At 43.5% G+C, this 22,108-nt stretch overlaps 1 protein-coding gene across 2 annotated transcripts in view; it reads right to left on the reverse strand.

Moving 5' to 3' along the window:
- Positions 1-2,833: 2,833 nt before the first annotated feature.
- The window catches only part of LOC117354434 (zinc finger protein 189-like), a 31,960-nt gene continuing 12,685 nt past the window's right edge, over positions 2,834-22,108 (reverse strand). For both annotated transcript variants that reach the window (XM_033931968.1, XM_033931967.1), the window contains exons 2-3: positions 7,651-7,777; positions 2,834-5,713 (exon numbers count right to left, since the gene is read on the reverse strand). In XM_033931968.1, coding sequence (XP_033787859.1) covers positions 3,867-5,713; positions 7,651-7,777 — 1,974 coding nt within the window. In that variant the 3' untranslated portion in view covers positions 2,834-3,866. The remainder of the gene's footprint in view (positions 5,714-7,650; positions 7,778-22,108) is intronic.

Raw genomic sequence — 22,108 nt, forward strand, 5'->3', positions numbered from 1 at the left:
GGGGTCTATTGGTCCACTAAGGGCTCCTTTTACTAAGGTGCGCTAGCGTTTTTAGCGCAAGCGCTCAATGCTGGCGTTAAGGTCCAGCGTGCACGGCAATTTAGTGCGCACTATTCCGCGCATTAAGGCCCTAACGCACCTTAATAAAAGGAGCCCTAAGTGTCACTCCTTGGCGGGAGACCTCTGTGCACCCTGTTGATTCGAGTTCCTTTTAAGCTTTTTTTTAATTTTTTTTTTACAAGCATCGCATATGCAATCTTTTTAAAGATTGTTTTAGTTTGTGTTCCCAGAACTGGAGTGACACCTAGTAGATCAATAGACACACCCCTGAGGCAGGCCTCCACCTGGGGGCCGAAACACACACTGTGTCAGGCCATCAACCGGACTCTTTCAACATTAGAACATCACGTTCAAAAGACTTTTTATACGTGTGTTTCTGTATTTTTTTGAATTTATAGAAATAAGATTGTTTGTCCCAAGGTTGACGAGTTCTATCCCACTCCCCACTTGTTCTCTCTTTGTTAAACCATTTTGAACTGCATGACAAAAGCACTATTTTTCACATCCTGTGATGAAAGCACCTTTTAAAATCTATGCAATAATCAGACCCTCATTAGCTGAAAACTCAGCTCATAGGACAGTGCATAATACCTGTCAACAAATTTTCTTTTTATAGTATACGACACTTTCACATGGACAATGCAAGGTAAAAAAGAAAGCACTAGCACAGGCCAGAGGTAATAAACCCAGGGGAGGAAAAAGCCTCAGAAATAGACCCTCCCACCCCACAATAGTGGTTCAAGGTGTTCAGGCAAAAAACTCATCGGCATAAAAAACCTCCCCTGGAATATGAAAAAGCTCTGTGCAGTGCAATGAAAACTTAATATAATCAAGACAGATAAGAAAATTTTAACTTATCTCAAAACAGACGATCGGTACACCAACGGTGGCCAGCGTTTCACAATTCTGCTGTCTCAGGATGTGACCAATCCGATCGTAAACTTTAAGTGGGACTCGTTCAATGCGTCTCCCTGCACATTAATTGTGGGGTGGGAGGGTCTATTTCTGAGGAAAATTTTTCCCTGTCCCCACGGGAATTCATTTTCCCGCCCCTGCCCCATCCTCATCTGCACAAGCCTCAAACACTTTAGAAACATAAGTGTTCGAGGCTTGTGCGGTTAAGTCAGAGTTTACAGGAATGGGGCAGGGATAAAACTTGCGGCGACGGGGAAAAATTCATCCCTTGTCATTCTCTACTTTCTTCTTTACCTTGCACCGTCCATGTGAAAGTGTCGTATACTATTAATACTGGAGTTTCTTCGTATCTGTGTCATTTAGAAAATTTTGTTTTTAACCATTTACCACATTTTGAAAGAAATTCACCCAAGGCAGTGTAAAGCAAGTGTAAGTTTTGTATTAATTATATTTTCGTGACCTTGCAGTTTCATCCTGATCTTTGGAGCTTCAGGCTGGATCACAAAGTACTTCTTTTGGGATACGATGCCCTTCCCAGGTCAGCCCAGTCACCACAGAACTAAAAACCACAGCTCCCTTTGGAACCCATTTAAGGTGGACATTAAATCGGCCCGAGCCCGCAAGGAGTTGCCGCTGAGCGAGGAGATAAACTCCCTTACCTCAGGGGCTGTAAATGATGCCTCTACATGATCGCCAACCACGTGCGACTCAAAGTGAAGGCTGGGTCTTCAACATGCCAGCACATATGACACCACCACTGAGCCATAAGCCCAGCCCAACAGATATTCACTTTGACACTCGGGTTATTCTGCACCATTTGGTGCCTGTGTCATAAGAAGCCTTGTCACAATGACCCTAAAATAGAACTGTGTGAATCAAAGCGACTACATGAGGATGGTTACTGCATTCATATGGAGTTTAGTTTCTGCTCCCTCCCTCCCCAACATACTACCTTCCAAAAAACCCTCTATATAAGTTCCTGATTGCTAAATCTTTGCTAATGATATAATGAAAGGAAATGATTTGGCTTGCAGAACCTGATCTAACAAAATGAGCACTGTAGTAAGTGAACACACGTTCAAGGGACACCGATTTAACTCAGAGAATATTTGCAGCCATAGCCATTAATTGGGCAAGAGTTTTACTCCCAAATTGCACCTGTTTCAAGCCCAGCTTGACAGAGTAATGCAACTATTAAGAACTGGCAAGTTCTATGGACAGTTTGTTTCTATATATATTACAAAGGCAAAGATGAAAAACTAACAAACCAACAGCCACAAAACAAAGAATGGTGTCTAGACTAGAGAATGACACAGGGACAAATTTGTCCCCGTCCCTGCAGGAACTCAATGTCCCAGTCCCATTCCTGTAAGCTCTGCCTTAACCGCACAAGCCTCAAACACTTATAATTTTAAAGGGTTTGAGGCTTGTGCACATGAGGACAGAGCTTGCAAGAATGGGGCAGGGGCAGGGACAGGAAAAGACCTCACGGGGGCAGGACGGGAAAATGAGTTCCTGCGGGGACGGCAAAAAATTTGTCCCCGTGTCATTCTCTAGTCTAGACCAGGTGTTCTTAAACTTAGCCTGGAGGACCTCCAGTCAGTCAAGTTTTCAAGATATCCCTAATGAATGTGCATGAGGCAGATTTGCAAGATATCATGTCACCTCTATTATATGTAATCTGCCTCGTGCATATTCATTAGGGATATCTTGAAACCCCGACTAGCTGGGAGTCCCACGGGACAGGTTTAAGAACCTGATCTAGACCAGTGGTTCCCAACCCTGTCCTGGAGGACCACCAGGCCAATCGGGTTTTCAGGATTGCCCTAATGAATATGCATGGAGCAGATTTGCATGCCTATCGCTTCCATTATATGCAAATCTCTCTCGTACATATTTATTAGGGCTAGCCTGAAAATCCGACTGGCCTGGTGGTCCTCCAGGACAGGGTTGGGAACCACTGATCTAGACTAATCATACCCGGGTGACCCCTCAGCTAACATTCCAACACAGCCTCCAAATCATATTCTAACGTGATCCGTTTGAGAAGGTAATACTTATAGATTAATCCAATTTCAGTGCAGTGTTAAGAGGCTTCTCTCTCAAGGGCTCTTCCAAAATACTCTCACACGGCTTCTGCTCCCTCAATTATCCATTCTGTTTATAGAGGCTATTTTACAATTTACGTCCTCCAAACTCTTAAAAGTATTTTCTTTCAGCAACAAGATTCTATATCTGCCGTGCCTATCTCAAGTCTTTATGCTGTTCCATCACTTCTACTGCAGATGTCTGACTGTGCCTGGTTTTATGCTTACTACTCATCCTTCTCTTTATCAATGTTTCTTTGGTGAGTTTATGAAAGGTTACTCAGTGCCTGTACCCAGTTTCTCCCTTCAATGACAAGTCTCATTCTCGTCAAATACACAAATCATTTTATACTAAAGCTCTCCATGAACCAAAGCCTGCCTTCAGCATCAGTGCACATTGCCCTTCTGTTAATGGCTATTCTCTCTAAAAACCTCACTGCTCCCCTCCCCTCCAACTAGCCCATTGAAATCTGTTCACTTTCATGCATGTGAATTCTTAAGGTGTTTCAGGATGTGCCCTTGCTACCTGTGCTTTTTACAGACTTCGTTCATACGTGTGTTTACATAGAGGCACTGTACACCACTGTAACTAGTGCAAGCTAAGAATTTAGATTTCACCAGTCGCACAACAAATGTGGCTCATTTTTACATCTGTACCCATTAGAGGGTGGTTAAGACTGGTCTCACACTCAGAATGGTTTCCATGCTCCGTCTTCTCAAGCTGGATGCTGTAAACATCAGAGGTGTGCTTTTCTCATCAAGTTCCTCCTGTTTCACCCCCCTCCTCCAAACCCCGACTACGCTTCACATGCCCACGTTTCCTCTATGAGTCTTCTCATGTGTTGTCAGATTTTGCTTGTGCCTAAAGGTTTTCCCACAGTCATTGCACTGATAAGGTCTTTCTCCTGTGTGGGTTCTAAGGTGTGCGATAAGATGGTGTTTTTGAATGAAGCTCTTGCCACATTCTGAACACGTGAATGGCCTCTCTCCAGTGTGAGTTTGCTGATGACATTTCAGATATTCCCGTTTTCTGAAGCACTGCCCACACTGCTCACATTTATAGGGTCTCTCCCCAGTATGGGTTCTGCTGTGGATTTTCAAGTGCTCACAGGTGCTGAAGGTCTTCCCACATTCACTGCATATGTAGGGCCTCTCGCCTGTGTGGGTTCTCTGGTGTCTAATGAGGTGCTGCTTTTGAATGAAGCCCTTCCCACAGTCAGTACACGTGTAGGGCCTCTCACCAGTGTGGATCTGCTGGTGTCGCTTAAGGCAGTCACGCTTCCTGAAGGTCTTCCCACACTCATTGCATTTGTACGGCCTCTCCCCAGTGTGGCTAAGAAGGTGGAGCTTTAGGTGTTTAATTATCCGGAATGTCTTCCCGCACTCCCCACACTCGTAAGACTTCTCTGGTGCTTGCTCAGCATGCTTCTTTGCGGCATTGGATTTCCTCCGTTTGAAACTTTTCACCACGTCTTCTGCTGCAGGGTTTGTCCCTTCTGCATGGCTCTGCTGGTGGGCCTTCAGAAGCTTCTGAGTTTTGAAGCTCCTGCCGCAGTCTCCACACTTGTTGGGCCTATCTCCAGTGTGGATCTTGTGGTGTCTCTTCAGGTGGTCATAGGTGGTGAAGCTCTTTCCACACTCACTACAGATGTGGGGATTTCCACGGCAGGATGCCGCAGGATAGACAAACTCTTCCACAATAACAACTGTGAAGGGCCTCTCCCCTGTATGGGTTCGCTGGTGCCTGAGCAGGTGGTGCTTTTGGATGAAGCCCTTTCCACATTCAGTACATCTGTAGGGCCTTTCTCCAGTGTGAATCTGCTGATGACGCTTCAGGTGTTCCCGCTTCCTGAAGGTCTTTCCGCAGTCGCCACATGTATGGGGCTTCTCCCCCTTGTGTAGCTTCTGGTGGAACTTCAAATGCTTAAATGTTCGAAAGCTTTCCCCACACTCTCCACAATGATATGTGCTCTCCCCTGTGTGAGTCCTCTGGTGGGCCATAAGGGTCTGCTTATGCCTAAAGCGCTTCCCACATTCCTCACACTTATGCATCCTTTCCCCTGAGTGAATCTGTTGGTGGACTTTAAGGACCCGATGGGCCCGGAAGCTCTTCCCACAGTCCCCGCACTTATAGGGTCTTTCACCTGTGTGGATTCTCTGATGGATTTTCAATCTTTCATTGGTGCTTAAGCTCTTGCCACATTCCCCACACTTGTAAGGTCTCTCCCCAGTATGGGTTCTCAGATGAGTCACCAAATGCTGCTTCTGGATAAAGCTCTTCCCACACTCTATGCACGAGTACGGCCTTTCCCCAGTATGAGTTTGCTGGTGACGTTTCAGACTGTCCCGCTTCCCAAAGCTTTTCCCACATACATTACACTGATAGAGCTTTTCTCCAGACTCTGCTTTCTGGGACACTGTAGAATTTGCAAGTGGATTGAAGATCCCTTCGTAGAAGTCGGGGTTTTCTAGTCGGGCTGCAGTCCCAATCCTCTGTGGCCTGCTCAGAATGTGCTGGCTTCGGCAGCCTTGGCCCATGTCAGAGCACTGGGAGGTGTTCTCCAGGACCGTTACTGGCAATGGCTCATTAGGTTCTAGTTTCTCATTGTATTTCAGATGGTGCTTCTCTTTTTCAATCATGGGTCCATCATCTGTTAGACAAAAAACAAGAAATCAAACATTACTTCACACCCTACTGAGAACAGAAATTCAATTATGGTCACTTTGCCTTGCAGTGGGAGCTAGTTTCTTCCTTAAATTCCCATGTAAGTGTCTTGTAACTTACAAAGCTGACAAATGTGTTTTTGCGGATCCATCACAATTGGAGAATTTTTTTGAATGGTAAGCAAAAGCCGAGGATAAATTGTTGGGAACATGCCCAACATGTCGTCAGCAACTACCGCACCAAAAACTGCATTAGGTAGTTACGTTAGTAAAATCTAGACCCCCCCCCCTAGACTTGCCCCCAGGCCCACCTATCCCCGCCCCTTTATGCACCAGCTCCGTACCCACTGCCTGTTCGTCGGGCAGGAAGGCATCCGCCCTCGACTTCTTTTCAAAACCCAGACAATGTGCCGGGTTTTGAAAAGCTGTTGAGATCCCCGGACATGTCCTCAAAAGAAGGACATGTCTGGAGAAATCTGGAATTCTGTAACCCTAACATTAGGACACATAAATCTGGTTGCAATTAGTGAAACGGCACTAAGTGAACCAGTGCTAACTACAAAACTGAAGGTTCATGTGCAATAAGTTGTTTGCGGTCCACTTCCGTTCTACTCTCATGATATGCCTTGTTTCTGCCCCCTAAAACATGGAGTTAACGTGCAAATTAGCGCACGTCAACCACCAAGCCAACCACATAAATAATTGACACACTTGTACAGCAGCAGTTAATATGCACTAATTGCCCGTTAACTGCTCAGTGCACTTTAGTTAAAAAAAAAAAAAAAAAAAGGCCCCTCAGAACTTTTCACCCTTTTTCTCCAAAGTGTATTTTGTGTAGTTATGGCCAATTAGTTTCATTTTTGTTTAAAAGCATTGTTAAAAAGGTTTTGAGCATATCAACTTTTTTTTCATACTTTAGATCAGGGGTGTCCAACCTGTGGCCCCGTGAAGTATTTTGTGCAGCCCCGGTCGAGGGCGATGCAGTGTTTTCCTCTGCCGCCCCCGGGGGTTTACTGTCTTGCCGGCTCCCTCCTCTGTCTTGCTGCCACTTTTGTGCGGCCCCAGAAAATTTTTTTTTCGGCCAATGCAGCCCAGGGAAGCCAAAAGGTCGGACACCCCTGCTTTAGATTATGAATTATGAGGAGACAATAGAAACATTTTCTTCTGATAACTCCACCAAGCAGATTTCTGCAGACAATACTCCCATGTCAGTGAAAATTTTGCAACAGCACAGAGAATGTGGTGATATGCTCTAAATGGAGATACTCCTTGAGACAGCTCATTTGCGAAACGCGAATTCACGTGGAGTCCCATTCAGTCTAAGATACGTTATTGATGGCATTAAGTTGCATTGTTTGTAAGCTAAGATAAAGGTTGACCGATGAGGGGGCTTGCTACCAAAAACTCAAACTATACATGAAATATGAGGTTCGAGGGTAGTCGCCGAGGCCATTGTTGAAATATGCTAAATATGTTAAACGATGTATTTATAAATAATTGAGAAGAATTTTACTATAAAATTTGGATACAAGAGTGTGACTATTTATGAGACTTTATTGTATAGTTTTCCTCCATTCAAAAGATAACTTATTGGGCCTGAGTATCAGCAAGTAGGCAGAAATTATGCATTCAAGTTTACAGGAAGATGCTATGTTTAATTTTGTAATCAGGAAGAGCCCTGTGTCTGCACCTGTTCATTTAGGGATTCACAAACATACATTTTGACCAGGCATCCCTTCATTTTTGCACACAGCAGTAACACAATATAGGAAAACTGCCCCAATCAGCCATCCTCATGTCCTAGGTACTCCATTCTATCCTACCCACTGCATTTAATTTCCAGTTGGCCTCCAAGCTGTTTGACAGGTCTAGAAATCCAGAACGAAAGCAAACACTAAATGCTAGCAAGAAAAGCAGTCCTTACCCAGGGAAATGAAGGGTACATAGTTCTCCTTCATCATGTCCTTGTAAAGCTCCTTCTGACATTCTTCTAGGTCTTTCCACTCCTCTTCGGAGAAATATGCTGCAACATCGTCAAAGGTCACCGGCACCTAAAACAAGAAAGCAGGAAGGTGAGCGCTTTTCACTTGCATGATACACAGAGGTCCTAGAATTCAGTCTAGCAGCAGGAATAAAGAGAGCTGGTTATCGCAAAGGCAGATAGCCACCTCTGCCTCTTATTGATTTATTTTCTTTTCTACAAAATGTATACCCTCCAGCAAGGTTTCTCGTCTCATCGTCATCAAAAATTCCTTATGCCCTGCCTCCACTATTCACACACAATCTTACCATTATTTGCATATACACTTCTCCCTCCGTATTTGCAGTTTCGATTATTCACGGTTTTTAGTTTGCTGGCTCCTCCCCCCAAATTACATCAACTTGTATAGAGAAATCGCTAATTCCAAGCGTTTACAGAGAAAATCGCCGATTCCCAACACTTTCTTCACCATGTTTTGCCTCTCCTTCAGGAACAGGCCAGGTCTCCCACCATGTTATTCGCGGTTTCACTATATTCACGATGGTTTTTAATAGAAAACAGCGAATAACATATGAAAAAGTTATTTGCGGTTTTTCTGTATTTGCGGTTCTGTTAATCCCCTATTACAGCGAATACAGAGGGAGAAGTGTACAAAAATAAATGTCTCTATATTTCTTCCCCCACCCCAGCCAAACATTGAATACAAAATGACACCAACCCGGCAACATTAACCAGAGCTGACTAATGCAATGTTTGGGTCCAGTTACTGCATTCCAGTTCCTAATTTAAACTCTGCCATATTCACACGTCAAAGCAGAGTACAGTAGAACATACAAAAAAACTCTTGGCAACATCATTGTGTGTTCTTAACATTCCAATGCAATCCTATCATCGGTCCATATTCCAGCTTATGAAATAACTGTAATAACTGGGTTCAATATCTACATAAATGACCTAGAAACGGGAACCAAGTGTGAAGTCATTAAATTTGCAGATGACACCAAACTATACAGCAGGGCTCAAACCAGGGAAGACTGCGAAGATCTCCAAAAGGATATAACGCAGCTGGAAAAGTGGGCCGAAAAATGGCAAATGAGCTTCAACATAGGAAAATGCAAGGTCATGCACGTGGGGAAAAAGAACCCGATGTTCACATACAAAATGGGGGGAACACCACTAGGGGGTCAGTAACCTGGAGAGAGACCTGGGGGTGATGGTAGACGCAACACTGAAGGCATCGGCTCAATGCGCCACGGCCTCAAGGAAAGCAAACAGAATGTTGGGTATCATTAAGAAGGGTATTACGACCAGGACGAAGGAAGTCATCATGCCGCTGTATCGTGCAATGGTGCGGCCACATCTGGAGTACTGTGTCCAGTACTGGTCGCCATACCTCAAGAAAGACATGGCGGTACTTGAGGGAGTACAAAGAAGAGCAACTAAACTGATAAAGGGAATGGAAAATCTCCCATATACCGACAGATTGAAGAAGTTGGGACTTTTCTCCCTGGAAAAGCGGAGACTTAGAGGAGACATGATAGAAACTTTCAAGATCCTGAAGGGCATAGAAAAAGTAGACAGGGACAGATTTTTCAAATTATGGGGCACCACAAGTACAAGGGGGCACTCGGAGAAATTGAAAGGGGACAGGTTTAGAACAAACGCTAGGAAGTTCTTCTTCACTCAGAGGGTGGTGGATACATGGAACGCACTTCCAGAGGCTGTTGTAGACAAGAAAACATTAAGTGGCTTCAAAGAAGGCTTGGATAGATTCCTAGAACAAAAAGGGATTGAGGGGTATAGATAGGTATGGACCATTAATCAGGCAATGGGCCTGATGGGCCGCCGCGGGAGCGGACCGCTGGGCAGGATGGACCTATGGTCTGTCTCAGCGGAGGCAACCTCTTATGTTCTTATGTTACATCCAAAATGTCTGCTTAAAAACCCCCAATGCTTTCAACAGCCTCCTAAAGGCTAACAGTACCTCAGTCACCTTCAATTGCAATGGTAATTTTCTCCATTCACTCTACAAGTCCTATGATTGTAAAGATGCAACTAAGGGCTTCTACTACATAACACCGCCTGATAGACTGTAGACGGAACCGTACATTTGCTACAAACAACTATTATAATTCAAATCATGCAATATTTTCATTGGATGGTATATTAGAACCAATCTATCTTACAGACCCGACATGGTCCGTGTGTTGGCTTTATAGAAAAGCCTGCCTCAGGGTTGAACAGCTACACAGTTTTTGAGCGAAACGATATAGGGTCATTCCATGTCAAGTGGACCAGGAGCTCACTCTCAACCCCCTTGAAATCCAACTAAATTTTACAGGGGTGTTGTCTAGGGTCTCAAATGAAACTCTGCAAAATTTCTTGGTTGAACAAAAGCAATTGATCCACTCCCATGCCTCACATGACCTAAAATGCCAACTTTGCTTAAGCACTGCGGAAGAATGAAACTACCTAGGAGTCTGAAATTTTGCAGTTTGGTACAACACCTTGGGGCAAATTTCTGTGCTAAGTTGGAAATCTTTTGCGAATGTGCTTCCATTTCTACAGGTCAGCAAAGTAGGTAAAAAAGTTCACAAATGAAAATTTTTGGCAGTTTGGCCTCATACTGCTGCTGGTAGGTAAGTCAGCTGAGGGTACAACTTTACCAGCAGACATGTACCATGAGGTACTCCCAAGATTTGCAATGAGCCTTTACAGTGAAGTGAAGCTGAAGATATGACCATCCCAAAAATATGGCTTTATGCATTTATGCAGATTTTCATTGTTTTTCAGATTCAAATATCTCTAAAGTGTAGTTTTTATTTTATATCATTTGAAAGACCATTTTTTTTGCTACAGAAGCTATCCTGTTTCAATTTGGACCCGACCTTTCTTTGGTGAGAATTAAAGCTTCAAAGATAAGCACTCCCATGCCTCGTGTGACCTAAAATGGCAACTTTGCTTAAGCACTGCAGCAGAAGGAAACTACCTAGGAGTCTAAAATTTTGCAGTTTGTACAACACTTAACATAAGAATGTAAGAATTGCCGCTGCTGAGTCAGACCAATGGTTCATCATGCCCAGTAGTCCACTCATGCGGCGGTCAAAGACCAGTGCCCTATTTGAGTCTAGCTTTACCTGCATACGTTCTGGTTCAGCAGGAACTTATCTAACTTTTTCTTGATTCACTGGAGGGTGCTTTCCCCTATAACAGCCTCTGGAAGAGTGTTCCAGATTTCTACCACTCTCTGGGTGAAGAAGAACTTCCTTACATTTGTACGGAATCTGTCCCCTTTTAACTTTAGAGAGTGCCCTCTCGTTCTCTCCACCTTGGAGAGGGTGAACAATCTTTCTTTCTCTACTAAATCTATTCCCTTCAATATCTTGAATGTTTCAATCATGTCCCCTCTTTTCAAGGAAGAAGAGGCCCAGTTTCTCTAGCCTTTCATTGTACGGCAACTCCTCCAGTCCCTTAACCATTTTTGTCACTCTTCCCTGGATCCTTTCAAGCAACACTATGTCCTTTTTCATATACGGCAACCTTGGGGCAAGTTTCTGTGTCAAGTTTTTTGCAAACATGCTTCCATTTCTACAGATCAGCAAAGTAGGCAAAAAAAATTCATGAATGAAAATTTTTGGCACAGTTTGGCTCCATACTGCTGCTGGTAGGTAAGTCAGCTGAGTGTACAACTTTACCAGCAGACATGTACCATGAGGTACTCCCAAGATTTGCAATATGAGCTTTTACAGTCAAGTGAAGCTGAAGATATGACCATCCCAAAAATATGGCTTTATGCATTTATGCAAATAAAAGACTAGGAATTGAGAAATAAAATCGCATGCAGAGGAAAACTAGAAGTTCTCAGCAAGGCTGCAGAAACAAACTGAACTTCAAGGGGAGTGGCCGCACAGGTGACCTCACAGAGGGGGTTGATTTTGTTTTTAAGTTCTGCAGCCAAGGCTGGAATAGATGTGCTACCCACTAGTTCAGCCTCCAGAGGGATTGTACAAGAATTCACATTATCATGGGATCTGATATTTCACAAGGATAAAGAAAAGGATCCAGAGAAGAGCGAATAAGATGGTTAAAGGGTTGGAGGAGCTGCCGTACAGAGAGAAACTGGGCCTCTTCTCCCTCGAACAGAGGAGATTGAGAGGGGACATAATCGAAACATTCAAGGTACTGAAGGGAATAGACTTAGTAGATAAGGACAGGTTGTTCACCTTCTCCAAGATAGGGAGAACGAGAGGGCACTCTCTAAAGTTGAAAGGGGATAAATTCCATACAAACGTAAGGAAGTTCTTCTTCACCCAGAGAGTGCTAGAAAACTGGAACACTCTTCCAGAATCTGTCATAGGGGAAAACACCCTCCAGGGACTCAAGATGAAGTTAGACAAGTTCCTGCTGAACAAGAACGTGCGCAGGTAGGTCTAGTCTCAGTTAGGGCGCTGGTCTTTGACTGGAGGGCCGCTGCGTGAGTGGACTTGCTGGGCATGATGGACCACTGGTCTGACCCAGCAGTGGCAATTCTTATATTTTTATAAAAAAACATTAGTGTAGTGTTACATCTTCTACATTATTCATTAGGATCCACGTCACTGTGGAGGCACTGGAAGGTATTACTCCCTTTCCCTCTAGAAAAACCCGTAACTGAGAGGGATCAAAAAATTATATGAATGTTGATCTAAAAAGATCATGAAATAAGTTATATAATGGAACAATGTATTGTTTTGTACACAACTGTATAAGTCAGATGTTTTTAATTGCATTATTTTTCAATAAAATTTTTTTTAAAAAAGAATAAACATAGAAACATAGAAGATGACGGCAGAAAAGGGCTACAGCCCATCAAGTCTGCCCACTCTGCTTACCCACCCCCTGTCTATGCCCTAATGACCCAATTTCCTTATCTTGACCCTCGTAGGGATCCCACATGGGTATCCCATTTATTCTTAAAGTCTGGCACGCTGTCTGCCTCGATCACCTGCACTGGAAGCTTGTTCCAATGATCAACCACTCTCTCTGTGAAGAAATACTTTCTGGTGTCACCATGAAATTTTCCGCCCCTGAGTTTGAGCGGGTGCCCTCTTGTGGCCAAGGGTCCCTTGAGAAAGAAAATATCATCTTCCGACACGTCCCGTGAGGTACTTAAATGTTTCGATCATGTCTCCCCTCTCCCTACGTTCCTCGAGAGTATAGAGCTGCAATTTGTTCAGTCTCTCTTCGTACGAGATATTTATAAGAATATCTAAGCTGAAATTAGGCCCCCAAAGAAAGTACGGATTATCTCAATTGTAGGAATCCTCTCCGTCTGGTCTGAGTTAACAGCAGCAGAGGCAGGGGGCGGGGGGAAGCGCTGCTTCCGGCAAATCCAGAGACTAAGACTTATTTTTGGGGTAGGGCTTATATTAAGATCTACCCTGAAAATCATGCTAGGGCTTATTTTGGGGGAAACAAGATAAAATGTTTCTGTATTGCTCCATGGTGCGACCTGACCTTGAGTATTGCATTCGATTCTGGTTGCAGTATCTCAAAAGATGTAGCAGAATTGGAAAAGGTTCAAAGAAGAATGACCAAAATGATAAAGGGGATGGAATGCCTCTGAGGGCATAATTTGAGGTTGAGGGGTGGTAGACTCAAGAGTAATGTAAAGAAATTCTTTACGGAGAGGGTGGCGGATGCCTGGAATGCGCTCCCGAGGGAGGTGGTGGAGAGGAAAACGGTGAAAGAGTTCAAAAAAGCGTGGGATAAATCCAGAGGATCTTGAATCGGAAAATAACGGTAAATATTGAAGAACTAAGGCCGGTACTGGACAGACTTAAACGGTCTGTATCCCGTATATGGCCGTTTGGCTGAGGATGGGCTGAGGATGGGCTGGGGAGGGCTTTGACGGCTGCGATGATTTAGATGGGCTGGAGTGAGCTTTGACAGAGACTTCAGTAGATGGGACCTAAGCACAGTACTGGGCAGAGCTTTGGGTTCTGGCCCAGAAGGAGCTAAGGAGAAGGAAATTTTTAATTAATTCAGTGATTTAAAGAGAGGATAAGGTTGGGCAGACTGGATGGACCATCCGGGTCTTTATCTACCGATATTTACTATGTTTACTATGTTAACTTGAGACATCTGGGAAATCTTAGAATCCATAAAGGTCATGTCTTTAAGCCTAAAAAACAGCCTAAGAAGTGCCTCTTTGTCTTGTTGAAAGAAAAATGTTACCAGAAGTGTAGAGTATGAAATAACTGTCCTCTGAGGTTTCTAATATTCTTGTTATATTCATTGGACTTGATGGATCAGGTGAGACCTCAGGTTGATGTTTATATTTTTCAATAAAAAAAAGATTTGACATAAAATCTTATTCTCTGGTTTATCAGAAGCTAGTACAATGCTTGCAAACATGGCATTGTCCCTCTAATTCAGAAGCCCCCTCCCTCCTTCCTCACAATCCCCGCCATCCGGGCATCTCCCTCCCCTGGTGGTTTTGTCTCCAAGCAGCACGAGCCTTTAAACAAGTCTCATGCAGCTGCTTAAAACTTCTCTCTGAAGCAACTGGAAACAGGATGTTGCGTCAGAGGAGAAGTTTCAGGCAGCCGCATGTGACTTGATGAAAGGCTCAGGCAGCTCGGAGACCAAAAAATGAAAATCGCTGGCGAAGGTGAGGGGAAGGGAGATGCCTGGACGTGGCAATCAGGAGGGAGGGAGCTGCTGGACCATACGAAGGACACTGAAGGGAAGGGGAGAGGGGGAGGAGAGAGAGGAACAGATGCTGAAGGGAAATGGTTAAGAGAAAGTGGGGAGCAGACGCTACATGGAAATGGGTAGGAGAGAGAAAGGGGAACACACTGGAAGGAAGAGGAGAGAGAGGGGGAGCGGAAGGAAGAGCAGACGCTGCATGTTGGTGGGTAGGAGAAAGAGGGGATAAGATGCTGCATGTTAGTGGGTAGGAGAGAAAGGGGAGAAGATGCTGAAAGAAAGTGGGGAGGGTAACAGACACTGAAGGGAAGTGGGGAGGGGAGAGAATAGAACAGACGCTGAAGGGAAGTGGGGAGGAGAGAGATGGGAGCACATACTGGATGGAAGGAGGGGATAAAGAAAAAAAGACACATGCTGGATTAGGGAGACCGATACCAGATCTGAGTGGAGAAAAGGAGAGCGATGCTAAAAACCACCCAGGGAGGAATGGAAAGATGGAAGGGAAGAAGACAGAGATGCCAGACTATGGGGGGAGCGGAGGGCAGAAGATGGGTGGCAGACCAATGGGGGGTGAGGGAGAGATGGAAGGGAGAGGCACAGTAACAGAGCAGATACCATATGGAAGAGGCAGAGAGAAGGCAGACAGTGGATGGATGGAAATAACTGAATGACGAGAAGATGAGGAAAGCAGAAACCAGACATCAAAGGTAGAAAAAAAATTCTAATCTATTTCTTTTCTTTTTTGCTTTAGGATAAAGTAGTATATTAGTTGTGTTGATAAACACTTATAAACAAAGCCCTGCCAGCTGAAGATCCTCTTGTTCGACAGTCAGAACTTTGATTTATAAAATGACTATTGTACAGAAAATTGTTTCTTTATATACTTCAATAAAATATCTATAGTCCCAGGCACTCCTCTCTTGTAGGTAGTTTCCTATTGGGTGGGGGGGGGGGAGGAATTGGGAGGGATTACAGGATGTTAAATTTTGAGCATGTACTTCACACAATTTTTTTTGACCTGTCCATTTGTTGGACACTGTGAAGTTGATGTTTGTAACCTTGTTGATTAACCGTTGCTCATTATCCTCTTCTCTTTAGATCTGTCAGCAGCATTCGACACCATCGATCATGCCCTACATCTTGATAGACTAAAATCTATAGGTGTCTGTGATCAAATACTAGAATGGTTCACCTCTTTTATTTCTAATCGATCATCCATAGTTAGTTTCAATAACACGACATCAAAGCCTTACACTATTAATTATGGCATTCCCCAAGGATCCATTCTATCCCCATTATTGTTTAACATTTTTCTATCACCCTTATTAAGTCTATGTCAATCGATAGGCTTTACTACTTACGCATATGCTAATGACATTCAACTTTCACATCCCCTAAATCCAGAAAATACAGAGGAAATACTTGAGATCAACAAAAAACTAGAGACAATCATGAAGGGTATGGTGAAGGTAGAGAGAGACAGATTCTTCAGACTGGCGGGGACAACAAAAACTAGAGGGCACTCAAAAAAATTGAGGGGAGATAGATTTAGAACAAATGCTAGGAAGGTGCCCAGAGGGTGGTGGACACCTGGAATGCGCTTCCAGAGGAGGTGGTTGAGCAGAGTAAGATTTTGGGTTTCAAAAAGGGATTGGACGAGTTCCTGAAGGGAAAGGGGATCCAGGGGTATAATTAGAGGGTTATTATATAATACAAAACGCCCTTGAGTAATAGATCACTACAGGTCCTTGACCTGGGGGGCCGCCGCAGCAGCGGACTGCTGGGCGTGATGGAACTATGGTCTGACTCGGCAGAGGCAATGCTTAAGTTCTTATGACTGGCTTAATTCCAACATGCTAGCTCTAAATATACAAAAAACAAAAGCTTTACTTTTCCCGTGGAAAAAGGGATTTAGCTTGAGTATTCCTGTTACCCTTGATAACATTCATCTGGATTTAGTAACATCTTTAAAAATACTCGGTGTCATTATAGCCGACAAATTTTCCTATCATGAACACATAAGTAATACCGTTAAATTCTGATTGTATAGATTACGCATGATTCGCTCAATCTCTAAGTTTCTAGAGTCAAACTCATTAAATATGCTAATGCACTCCCTTATTATCGCTAAACTTGATTATTGTAATTCATTATTAATTAACATCACACAAAAAGAAAAGAGGCATCTTCAAATAATTCAAAACAGCCGTTAAAACTTATTCATAATGGTAAAAAATATGATCACGCTACTCCTTTTTTAATCAACTCACACTGGCTTCCAATTAATCACCGCATCACCTTTAAAATATTACTCTTAGTATTTAAAACTCTGTCCACCAACGAACCACAATTTATTAATAGAATGCTTATTCCTTACAATACACCACGCTCTCTCCGATCTACAGCCCAAAAGCTCATAGTAGTCCCTTCTTTGAAAGTCATCGGAACCAGACGCCATGATATGCTTTCATTGATGGCCCCGCAACTCTGGAATACTTTGCCTCAATATATAAGAGAGGAAAATGATCTCAGTCGTTTTAAAAATAACTTAAAAAGCTTTCTTTTTAAAGATGCTTTTAATCTTTAAATCATATTTAAATTGTGAAGTAGTTACCCTCCAGGATTATACTCCTCCATCCCCTATGTTCTTTCCATTCATGGTTCTTTTTTCTACTTTAAAGCATTAATTTGTAACTTTATTCCTTCATTCCTTGTGTATCAATTTGTTTGTAAGTTTGTTGGTCTAACCCATTATATTTAAATTTTAAATAGTATGTCCAAATGAGTGTTTATTTTATTCTATTGTAACTCGCTTAGTAAATTTGAATAAGCGATTCATCAAATCAAAAATAAAACTTGATTTAAACATACTTTAATAAAATAAGTTCAGTATAAAACTATTTGAGAGTTGTGCAGATGGGATCAAATGGTTTGGGGGCATGGGGTGGAGACTGAGCTCGTGGGAACTGGGACTAAGCTTGCGGGGACGGGATAGGAATGGGGATGGGATTGTGGGGACAGGGCAGAGACAGGGACAAATTTTTTCCCTGTGTCATTCTCTAATACACTCAACATATTCTAAAATGCGAGTGCATAAGCTGCTTAGGATGTAAAGACAAGGAGCATGCACAGGAGGAAGAACCATAAGAGTGTTAAACATTCATGTGCATAGATTACAGAATACAGTCATCCTTTATATGACTAAATGTTAGTAAGTAAATTCCAACTTACGCTAGTATTCCATAACGAAATTTAGTGCGTTGCATTTTGGCAAATTTTAAAGAATTTTTCCCCATGTGTTCAAATTAGACAGTGCCTAAAACCAGTCTTGCACCAGTTGTTGTCCTTTAAAGCAGTGTTCTTCAACCGCCGGTCCGTGGACCAGTGCTGGTCCGCAGATATTTCCCGACGGTCCACAGGGCCGGCACGTGCATCGGGCCCCATTCAGTGTTCTTCAGCCGCCGGTCCACAGTACGATCGATGCAGGGTTGACTTCGGGCCGGCTCCCTCTTCCTCTGTGCTGCAGTGCACAAAGCCGTGGGCAGAGGCTCCTACACGCGTCCTGCGCCTGAACCGGAATCCTTCTTTCTGATGTCGTCACCTCGGAGGGAAGTCTTCCAGATGGGGTGCGGGACACGCGAGGAGCCTCCACCCACGGCTTTGTGCACTGCAGCACTGAGGAAGAGGGACCCGGCCCGAAGATAACACTGGGGGGCAGGCCAGAAGGCAAGGCACAGCATGGAGGGAGGGAGACAACAACGGTAGGGAGAATGATTTTATTTTTTAATTTAGTGATTGATTTACATCTGATGTCTGTTCAGGAAGAAATACATTTGTTTCTATTTCTCTGGAGTTGTACTGCAAGCAGAGTCTTGCATCTTAGGGTTTGTTTGTATATATTAGTATTTTTAGATTTTGGTCCCATATTTATCTGTGTTCTGGTAGGAATGAATATTGAAAAGCATACAGCGTGCTTTGTGTAGTTTAATTTTGTGGTTAACCATTATGTGGTGTTAATACAATTATATTGTGTGTATATATGAAAAATGAATGGAAAAATGGTTACAATTAGTACTATTATGGGGGTGGGGTCTGGGGTGCAAATGGGCGGGGGGTTTGGCCACGACTTAGCCCACTGCTCTTCAACTGCCGATCCACAGACCGGTGCCAGTCCACAAAATAATTATTTTATTTCCAACGGTCTATAGGTGTCAAAAGGTTGAAGAACACTGTTTTAAAGGATTTAAAATAAAATCTGCAATGTCCTTCCATCAAGTGCCCAGTTGCATCTTACTGTTACTGCAACAGATTCATCCATCGATGTTGGCATCAAGGATCATTGCCAACATTTAGACATTTATTTTCCTGTTCATTTACTACACACTTTAGGTTCTCTTCTACACCTATGTCTGAAAGACAATCCAATTACTTTCCCAGATGATGTAAAAAAACATAGGCAACTGATTCTTTGGGAACTTTGTACCAAAACTAGATCAAAATGGAAGACTGTTTGTGATTTATAAACAGTTGTACAGAATATTGTCCCTTTTTATACTTTAATAAAAAGATTTAAATACAAAATCATAAAGGTTCAGTATAAATGAGGACAGAGTACATGAGGGAGGGGAAGGGGCAAGGGTGGGGACAAACTTTGTCCCTGTATTATTCTCTAGACAGGAAACCCCAAATAATGGTGGATCGAGATAATCCAGTTGGGCAGAATCGGCACCTGAATCATTAACTGAAAATCCTCAGAAAGTATATAAGCTTTAATCCTGCATATTAGTCAAAGGTAGAGGGGGGGGAAAAAGATGATTACACCACTTTGCTGATCTGTGATACCTCTAGAATCTAATATCAGGCAGCGAACAGAAGATATGGAAATATAATGATCTGCCAACTGCCTTGGGATAGTCCATAACCTTTGCCTCAAACACAATCTTAAACTCCATTTTTTTTACTCTCTGGAAACTTAGATCCATTAAAGTATACTTCGACGCTTCATCATTCAGAATTCTGGTACAATCCCTAATACTAAGCCATCTCGATTATTGTAACATTGTCCATCTGGCAATCTCCCAGAAGAACATGCAGAGACTACAACTGGTACAAAATGTGGCAGTCAGGTTGACCTTTGGGTTGAAGAAGTCCGATCACATAACCCCTTCCTATCGACTCCTGCACTGGCTGCCAATGGAGGCACGTGCGAAGTTCAAGTTGGGATGTTTCTGCTTCAAGGTACTATCCGGTCTAGCCCCTAAATATATAACTAACCTCTTCTCCTTCTCAACCAACAGAAATAAGAGAAGTACACACCTGAAGTTCGTTTCCCCATCGGCTAGAGGATGTAAATTTAAGAGACACCATCAACAACTTCTATCATATCAAGCAGCCTTATGGGGCAAAGACCTGGAAAAACTAATTATACATGCAAATAACTATGGTGAATTTAGGAAACACCTAAAAACATACCTCTTCTTGAAGTACCTAGGTAATGAATCTGTACAATCGCTCCCATCACAATCTCTCCCCTAAATTTGATCCCGTAAACTGTTAGCCACTAATCTCTAACTATGTATGTTCCATTCAATTTATAGCATTTTTCTAATCATTGTAAACCGCATAGAACTTCACAGTCCTGCGGTATATAAATTGTTATTATTATTTTTCCAACATTAATAGCAAAATAGTATAAAGACAGCCACTCCTCAACCAAAGTGAGATACCTACTGGCAGAAGCAAAATCAACTAATGAGGTTATAAATAAAACCCCACGAGTATCAGCATACACATGATAGTAAAGGTAAAATTATGTCTTTACCTGATAATTTTCTTTCCTTTAGTCACAGCAGATGAATCCAGAGACTAGTGGGATTATGACAATCAACCAGCAAGTGGAGATAGAGAGCACTGAGTTGTCCTCAGGTATATCTTGGATGCACAGCCTATTGGCCAACCAGTATAGGTCTTCTCAGAGCAGTCAAAATAAATCACATAAAAGACATGAAACATATAAAACTCTTCCCTCCCCCCCCACATGTGCTACCTGAACAACTGAAAACTTAAAAACCGAGAATGCAACTTCAGCCAAAAAAGTGTGCCAAAACCTGCAATGAAGAGTGACAAACACTTAAACTGAGACAGGATGGGGCTCTGGATTCATCTGCTGTGACTAAAGGAAAGACATTTTTCAGGTAAGGACATAATTTTACCTTCCTTTTCATCAAAAGCAGATGAATCCAGAGACCAGTGGGATGTATCAAAGCAGTCCTAAGTAGGGAGGGAAATAAATACCGCTCCACCAGTCCCCACATACTGATAGCCACGTCATAAGCAGACCACAACAGTGGATATCTAGAGAACAACCATCAAGAAATTGTGACATCCTCCGCTTCTAATTCATGCTCTGCAACCTACGTCCAAGAAGATACCAAAATACAGAGAGCACAGTTACTTACCGTAACAGGTGTTATCCAGGGACAGCAGGCAGATATTCTTAACGCATGGGTGACGTCACCGACGGAGCCCGGTACGGACACTTTTAACTAGAAAGTTCTAGTTGGCCGCACCGTGCATGCGCGAGTGCCTTCCCGCCTGACGGAGGAGAGCGTGGTCCCCAGTTAAGATAAGCCAGCTAAGAAGCCAACCCGGGGAGGTGGGTGGGACTTAAGAATATCTGCCTGCTGTCCCTGGATAACACCTGTTACGGTAAGTAACTGTGCTTTATCCCAGGACAAGCAGGCAGCATATTCTTAACGCATGGGTGACCTCTAAGCTAACAGAGAGGGAGGAGGGATGGTTGGCCATTAGGAAAATAAATTATGTAACACAGATTGGCCGAAGTGTCCATCCCGTCTGGAGAAGGTATCCAGATAGAAGTGAGTAGTGAACGTGTGAACTGAGGACCAAGTGGCAACCTTGCAGATTTCCTCGATGGGCGTGGAACGGAGGAAAGCCACAGAAGCAGCCATAGCTCTGACCCTCTGGGCCGTGACAGCACCTTCCAGTAAGAGACCGGCCCGCGCATAACAGGACGCAATGCAGGCAGCAAGCCAATTGGAAAGCGTCCGTTTAGAGACAGGGCGACCTAGACGGATAGGGTCGAAGGACAAAAAGAGCTGAGGGGACGAGCGGTGAGCCCTGGTACGGTCAAGGTAGTATGCAAGGGCACGCTTACAGTCCAGCATGTGCAACGCCTGTTCCCCAGGATGAGAATGGGGCTTAGGGAAAAAGACAGGCAACACAATGGATTGGTTGAAGTGGAAGTCCGAGACCACTTTGGGAAGGAATTTAGGATGGGTACGCAGAACCACCTTGTCATGGTGAAAAACAGTGAAAGGTGGGTCGGCAACCAGTGCATGCAGCTCACTAACCCTCCTGGCAGAGGTGATGGCAATGAGGAAAAGCACCTTCCATATCAGAAATTTGAGTGAAGCAGTGGCAAGAGGCTCAAACGGAGGTTTCATGAGGGCAGATAAAACCACATTCAGGTCCCAGACGACTGGGGGAGGCTTCAGAGGTGGTTTGACATTGAAGAGGCCCCTCATGAACCGGGAAACCAGGGGATGAGCCGTGAGGGTTTTCCGAGGATAGGTTCATGAAACACAGTGATGGCACTGAGGTGGACTCTGATTGAGGTGGATTTGAGGCCAGCATCGGATAGAGTGAGCAAATAGTCCAGTACAATTTCAACCGCCAATGAGGTGGGATC

This window comes from Geotrypetes seraphini, chromosome 2 (assembly GCF_902459505.1).
Source record: "Geotrypetes seraphini chromosome 2, aGeoSer1.1, whole genome shotgun sequence".
In the NCBI taxonomy this organism is placed as follows: domain Eukaryota; kingdom Metazoa; phylum Chordata; class Amphibia; order Gymnophiona; family Dermophiidae; genus Geotrypetes; species Geotrypetes seraphini.